The sequence below is a fragment of the Phoenix dactylifera genome, chromosome 9 (assembly GCF_051530095.1).
Source record: "Phoenix dactylifera cultivar Ajwa chromosome 9, Ajwa_hap1_PhDact_Kaust_v1.1, whole genome shotgun sequence".
Classification (NCBI taxonomy): domain Eukaryota; kingdom Viridiplantae; phylum Streptophyta; class Magnoliopsida; order Arecales; family Arecaceae; genus Phoenix; species Phoenix dactylifera.
The window spans coordinates 22,672,322-22,679,620 of record NC_143198.1 but is presented as its reverse complement, the minus strand read 5'-3'; the positions used below and the strand labels follow the sequence as shown (position 1 = coordinate 22,679,620).

General features: G+C 38.2%; 1 protein-coding gene across 1 annotated transcript; it reads right to left on the bottom strand.

Moving 5' to 3' along the window:
- Positions 1-211: 211 nt before the first annotated feature.
- LOC103696776 (uncharacterized) lies at positions 212-3,031 on the bottom strand. Its single transcript, XM_008778490.6, has 2 exons — positions 1,824-3,031; positions 212-913 (listed from the first exon to the last, which is right to left on the bottom strand). The coding sequence occupies exons 1-2, from the start codon at positions 2,488-2,490 to the stop codon at positions 282-284; spliced, it is 1,299 nt and encodes a 432-aa protein (XP_008776712.4). The 5' UTR covers positions 2,491-3,031; the 3' UTR covers positions 212-281.
- Between the last annotated feature and the right edge of the window lie 4,268 nt (positions 3,032-7,299).

The following is a 7,299-nucleotide window of genomic DNA, read 5'->3' as shown; positions in this document are numbered from 1 at the left end:
CTCAGTATATATTCAAATTTGCTGACACCAAGATAAAATGTCATTTAATGTGGATGTGGATGGAGAAGTGAAACAGCTCTGCGACAGAGGAAGTTGGTTTTTGTGCCAGATAAGTTTCATAGATCTAAACATAAGGTCGCTGAACAATTTGGGCAGTATGAGCTATGAAGTCCTAAGTAAAGATACTCAACAAACTCAGTAACACTATGGATGAGAAAGAGATGAAAGCATTTCAGACTAAACTCAAGATGTAAACCAACACAGGAAAGATAAATATTCCTTCAGGATTTACAGATTACCACAAAACAAGGTAGAAGCGCTTGCGGATTAAGCAAATAGAGCTCCTCAATGTTGGCATAGAGGCCCACTTTCCCAGCCAATGAGTCGAACCCAGACTGTCCTGCTAACTCTTGGAAGTTATCCAATGGCTTGTGAACCCTGCCTGCTATCACCCTACAAACCAGCAATGCCTTCTTTATTGATGAATCATCTCCATATATTTCAATAGATTCAAATGCTCTCCCGCTGGTGGAAGTCGTAAACACTCCAATTCCTTCATTCAATTCCTTCTTCATAGAGAATCCATGTCTTATAATCCGGCATACGCTGCACTTCTCCGATGCGCAGAGGCTCGAAGTGCCATTCATTCCAAGAGAACAGCCAATTGTGGTGCCATAGAATCTTAGCAGTTCATTGCCATCGGCCAGGCAACGGGGGTGCTTCTTGGGGAGTTTGCTGGCTCTAATCTTCACCATTTCCCGGTATTCTTCGAATCGAGCAAGTGTTTTTTGCATGTTATGGACCTTTAGGACTCTCTCTATCCTCCAACAGCTGCTCTCAGATTTTACCAAGCTTGTTCTACATATCATTTCAACTATCTTTCTAGAGGAGTCTCCTTCCACAAGTTCAGTAACTACAGAGAAAACAGAGAATCACAAATCAGATCGTAGCATACTCAAGTTCATTGGAGGCAAAGTCCAAGAATTCTCTTTGCAAAAGGTTGTGATGTGAAATTGTAAGAGTTCCGACGAGTTAATAACTGAAATGCAACAGTAGAACTTGTGGATCTGGCTGGACCTCGAGTAAAAGTTGATGGAAATCAGAAGGGGTATAAAAGAAAGAAAGAAAGTATATTGGCTGATTTCCTCTCCTGTTTTTCTCAGAACATCATTATTTATTTCAGAAGCATGTTTGCAGAGGTGCCACCAATATGAAGGATTTCTATAATTCACGCATGTTCTACCATCTGCCTTTACTAAGAATAGCTATAATTCATTCAGTAGTCCACCATCTTAGGCAAACGTCGAGTAACTAATTTGATCTTGATGTAAAAGCTTAGCTAAAACTTGTTGAGACTTAATACTCGAGCTAGGTAATAAGACTAATCCAGATAATAAAATTTATCTAGCCTTCAGCAATAGAGACAACTCAATTTCAATGACATGAGAAGAAAAAGAGGAAGAATGATCAATGCAACAAACTGCAAAATAGGCTTTAAAGTAATGCCGCTGCAGAATCAGTAAATATGGCAAAAAAAAAAAAAAACTGTAGGCGGAGATTTTTTTTTTTTATGGAATCAAAATAGATGTTTAAGAGGATTGATGTAACCCCATAGATTTCCGACAGAACTGATACAAAGAAATTGTTGTTGAAACCAAGAAGTTGTTTGTAAAACTAATCAAATGTAACATATCAATCTTGTGAAAATTTTCATTGAAGTTAGGACCTTCTCATTAGTCTCAAGAAAAAGGCAATAAAAATCAACAAGTAGTGTATAAGGAAATTAAAAAAATGGATGTTTACTGCAAGATTATGTTCCATACCTGCATGCTTGGAGAGATGGTGTGCTTCCAATCCTTCCAACTTCCCAAACTGCTCCCTACACTTATGGCAGGTGATATTAGCAGAGGAGATATGTGACCCTGCCTCATGAGAGGGCCTAGGACTTAAGGAAGCATGGCGAACTCCACCACCACCATTACCAAACACAGCACTAGAAAGAGATGAACCCCCAAAGCCATAGACCTCCTTGTCACCAAACAAACCGGGTGACCTCCTTGGAGGGGTGGTGCTGGCTCCCCTGAAGGAAGGGTTGCATTGGAGGCCAAATTGGCCCCCTGGCCCTGGGGTCCCTGGCCTAAGAGTACCCACGTAGGTTGAGCCAACCTCAGACTCCCCCTCATGGCAGCCCCCAAAACCAGTTATCTTGAGCTCGCACCTGGAGTTGCTAAGGATGACCTCATGGGTGATTGGATTCAGAAACTCACTGCTCCCAATGGATCTTGGGCTGCAGCTTGGTGGCCTCTCCAGGTGCCTTTTGCTCCCATGGATGACATCCTTGAGGTTGGCTATAGATCTCGAGCACCCGGACCTCGATGTTCTCCTTGTCAAAATGGCTCCCAACTGCCCCCTGGCCTTTGGATCATGGACATCAGATGGCCCAGATTTGCAGTAGAGGGACTTCTTCAGAGCAAACCAGACTGTTGGCATCTTCTCTGCTCTTCTCTTCCCTTCTCTCTCTCTCTCTGTTATTTTTTTCCTTTACCCAGGACTCTTTCTCTCTGATGCAAGCTATCTTTTGTTCTGCCAGGCAGTGTATTCAAGAGGATATTACTCTTTCCATTGTTTGTCTTCTTTCTTTTCGCTAGTAGTCATCTTGCACCATTAAAACTATACCTGTGATTTCCTTCCTTGTTTATCCAAGGAAGAAAGAGAGCTCCTATAAAAACTATCCATCTGAGAAGAAGCAGGGGTGTAGTGTCATCAGTACTTCCTTTCCCTTGGACAGCCAACAGCTATTAAGATATACTCGAAACCCCTGCAGCTCCAAAAGCAACTCAACTCAAATAAAACTCATAAAAGGGACCTCATAGACCTTCACACATCTGCATTTGAGAGGCTTCCACACTGGGCTCTAGGGAAGGAAAGAGACTAAGTTTGGAGGCTCAGAAGAGCAATGACAAATCATAAAGAGAGGAGCAGATGTGTATACAAGACACGGAACCTTTGGTTCTTGGAGGATTGAAGATCCAACGGGCAGACCTTAGTTGCGTTAATAAATGGTGAATTCGCTTCGATCTCTCATTATATATGTTAAAATAATTACAAAAGACGGAATTTTTTTCTTAATTATATTCAGTACATCTCAAAAATTATATATATTAATGTACAGACTATATACAAAAAAAATAATATAAATTGATATAAGATCATACTAATCAAGAAAAATAATACTTGCTGATATAAGTCGTTATATGATCTCTAAAATCACTTTAACAAGATCATGCTAAAAAAAAAATAATACTAGCCGATACAGGATCATGGTAATAAAGAAAAATAATACCGACCTATACAGGATCACGATAACAAAGAAAAATAATATGGGCTAATGAAGATTGTTATGTACTCCCTAAAATCATGTTAACATCCTCTTTCAAACTTAAGATGGTACTATAAGTGCTAACTTGAGTTTGAAAACTAGATCACGAGTATACTTAAATACTGATGTACTAGATCAAGAGCTGAAGCAACAGCCCAGAAACTGATGTGATAAACTAGGAGCTGATATAGCAGCTCAGATGCTGATGTGGCAGATTAGAGGTTGACATGACAACTCAAAAGCTAATATGACAGTCTCATATGTCTCACTGACATGACAAACTGATACGTCTGTCTATATGGCTGATTGACTTATTTGATGATGTGGCAGCGAGAAAACATATAAAAAATGATAGTTGCAATAAGGACAGAGCTTAGAGAGAAGATAACTAAAGTTCGAACCTATGCTAAATGAATGTGTATAGTGCTTTTTTTTTTATATGTCATTATTATTGTACATGTTGATCGGCAGTTGGACTCATCGATCAACTGAGGAGCGGTGGACTTGATCGAAGCAATAACCACTCTTATATGAGAAGCAGAGAAGAACGGGCCGACGGGATCTTAATCCCATTCAAGTTAAGCATACAGAGTAAGAATCGTTTGATTCTTCATGCTATAGATGAGAAAAAAGAAAATTATATCAATCTCAAGGAGATCATAAATTGCCAAGTGGCATGATTATAATCTTTTATGTGCTAAATAATACAAAAATCAGCTTTGACTCTCTTTCCACTTACCATTCCATGGTAAGTGAAAAAATCTCTACCATTCCATGGTCTCATGATAATGGAATTTATCAATTAGAAAGAAAAGAACAGCAATTTAATTAATTTAAAAGCATTGAATGCTGAGCCGAGAGGTTGCGATCTTCCTCCAGTGGACCTACCTACATGGGAAGAATTCCAGGCACGGATTTTATAATCATCAATAGCAGTGTGTTCGGAAATGCCCCTCGTATTTAATGATCGTGTTTAATGAAAATATTTTTAACTCGTACGCAACCAGTGATACGTCTCTGCTATTTTTGTCTCGGACGCCGTTACGTCAGGGACCACGATAGCATTGAAGACTTCTCCATTAACATTAAGGTAGGCCCTGGTGTTGGGGTGCACCAACTCGTGCAAACGGACATACTTGAAACAGCTACCATTGGGGCCATTGTTCCGGATGGTTCACTCGATTAATTCAACCGTATCGTCCAGATTTACCATGGTCTTCCTCGTGTGGCCTCTTGTGTCGTGCCTGACCGGTCCATACCAGCTTAGGACAGGGAATCAAGCATCACATAGGTACAACAATCCACAGCCGCAGATATTATATCCTGCACCATGTGCCCTATGAGGGCGGCGGACCACATTAGTCATATATTTCGATTTTTATAGGCTTCATGTATCATGCGTCGTTTTGGATTGAAAAAAATTATTAGTCGGACCAAATCCACCTGCTTAGCTTAGCGGTGGAGGTCCAACTAGAAAACACCCAAAAAAAGAGATGGTGGATTCTCTTTTTTTTTTTCGTCCCTGTTTGTTTGTGCTGCTTTCTAATTGGACTGATCTATCATTGAGTTGATGGACCTGATCCAACTAATAATTTCTTCTCGAATTGCCAATGCATCTTTTTTCGGTTTCTTTCAATAGTGCATTGCTGAAGTGGTGCACGAGTGGGGCAGTTTAGGTTGAACATGCAGCTCGTTCTTATTGTTCTGCACTGCAAATCATATCCCCATCCATCTTTCCAACATTTCGTGAGCATTAAGAGGGATTCTTATAGGGTGAAGGTTTTAGCTTTAGTTGGATCCACCTTAGACGTGGTACATCTCGTGTCGTATTTCTTTTTTCTCTCCCTCTAAAACAAATTTAGATTTAGAAAGAGATGAAGAAGTCTCTTAGATCTTAAATCTACTTAGGTTAAGCTTAAAGCTTAAAGACGAACGGGCGTCGCAGTCTATAAAATGGGTTCGCCAATTGGGTCAGTGAGCTGTCTCGATAGTCTAATTTTACTGAAGGGTGGGCACATGCAACGGAGCCAATTATTGTGGCAATTACTGAGTCGTCCTTGTCTTCGTACGGGGACCCCTTGGTTTTAAGCGGTCCGAGAAGGACACGTTAAACGAGTTCGCGGGTTTCTAAACGTTTGAGCCGTGTTGAAAGCGTGGGAATTAGAGCTGTTTCGTGACAATAGTGAACGTAATTTAAAGATGACCTAAGCGTCAACTCCTAAGAAGCTTCTTATTTATGACTTTGTAGAAAATGAAAAAGATGCGTCCGAATGTGATGGCATCTAGGGATGCGTATCATGCCTCGATTCAATATTATATCTGATTTTCTTTTTTAAAAGAAAATCTGATTTAAAATCAGCGGGGTTTGCCCAAGGGTCCAGTTTTAAATTTTAATTCACTGATTCCAATTCCTTGGCATCTTTTGCACCATAGATGGAGGGCATGCTCGGATCATCACTACGTGGCTTATCTCATCGATGGGGAGCTTTTGCTCATTTAAGAAATTGAGAGTACCATATTAGAGAGATGAGATAGGAGTTGGGGGGTGTATCTTTTGCCAGAAAGTTGGATTCACCTTTCTTCAAGCAAATCCATCATTAAATCATACAATGCTAGCTTTGAGATCTGCACAGGTGGACAAATCAAAAGTTAAGAGTGCCTGGAGATCTGCACAAAATATGATCCAACGATCTGAAAAAAAATCGATCATTCTTTCACGTGAAAGATACAAGGTCGAGAAATTGTATGAAAACCTCTTTTAGCAACGATTTAAGCACCTTCCATAGCACAAAAGATGCACCATAAAACATTCGAGATCTAAATTCACCATCGAGTAAAAACGGTCAGTTTTGTCATCAAATTGACTCCATTCAATGATGGAACTAGAATTTTTTTTAAAAAAATAATAGAAATAAAAAATATTATTATATATATATATATGTGTGTGTGTGTGTGTGTGTCTCTCTCTAAAATAGTCATAGAAATTAATTAAATTCATTGTAACATAAACCCTTTTAATTGGTTAGCTTTTTCTAAAAGAAAAATATAGATAGAAGGAGAAAGAAAAGACATTTTAATTCATGAGCGAAAGGTAAAATTTTCTCTCAAGTTAACTTTAAGATTAATAGCTCAAAAATCAATAGCTCATAGAGAATAATCATTGTTTCAGATCAAGAAATATGAACCAATATCAATAATTAAAATTTTATTCACTATAACATAGTATATATAATAAAGTCAAGAAGATGCAAAATAAACAAAGTACTTAACAATATAAAATATAAATTGTATCAATGCGAATTATATGACATTTTAAATATAAATATATAATGAAATTTTTGATATTTTATAGTTCAAAACTAAAGAGTCATCGACATCAATATATCAAAGTTTGTAATCTAAATTTTTTAAAGAATGGACTGAAGTAAGTATTAAAGGGATAAAAAATGGAGAAATGCAACATTTTACCTTTTATTCCATGCTTTGGCATATCAAGTTTTTCTGCTTCCGGTCCTTTTGCCTTTTCATGATTCTACAAACCTTTCTCTTATTATTGCGCTCATATACATGTGCCTTCTGTCCTCAGTTTTATAGCATGGAAACATCTAAATTTTGTGATCCAGCTAAATTCAACTGGAAAGATTTTTTTAATAAAATTTGGAAAAGAAAATATTAGCTTACTAGGATTCTATGACTTTTCAAATGATCAACAGTCACATACGCGCTTATGCACCCATGCTCTATGTTCTAAATTTGAATTTAGAATGAGAATCCATCATGGAAACGTCTAAATTTTTTAATTTATGCTAATTTAAATCGGAAAGTTTTTTTATGAAAACTGGAATAAATATTTTTTGGCGAGGAGTAGGAAAGAAACGTTAGCGTGCTAGTGATTCCTGTTGCTGGAAATTGGACCCGGG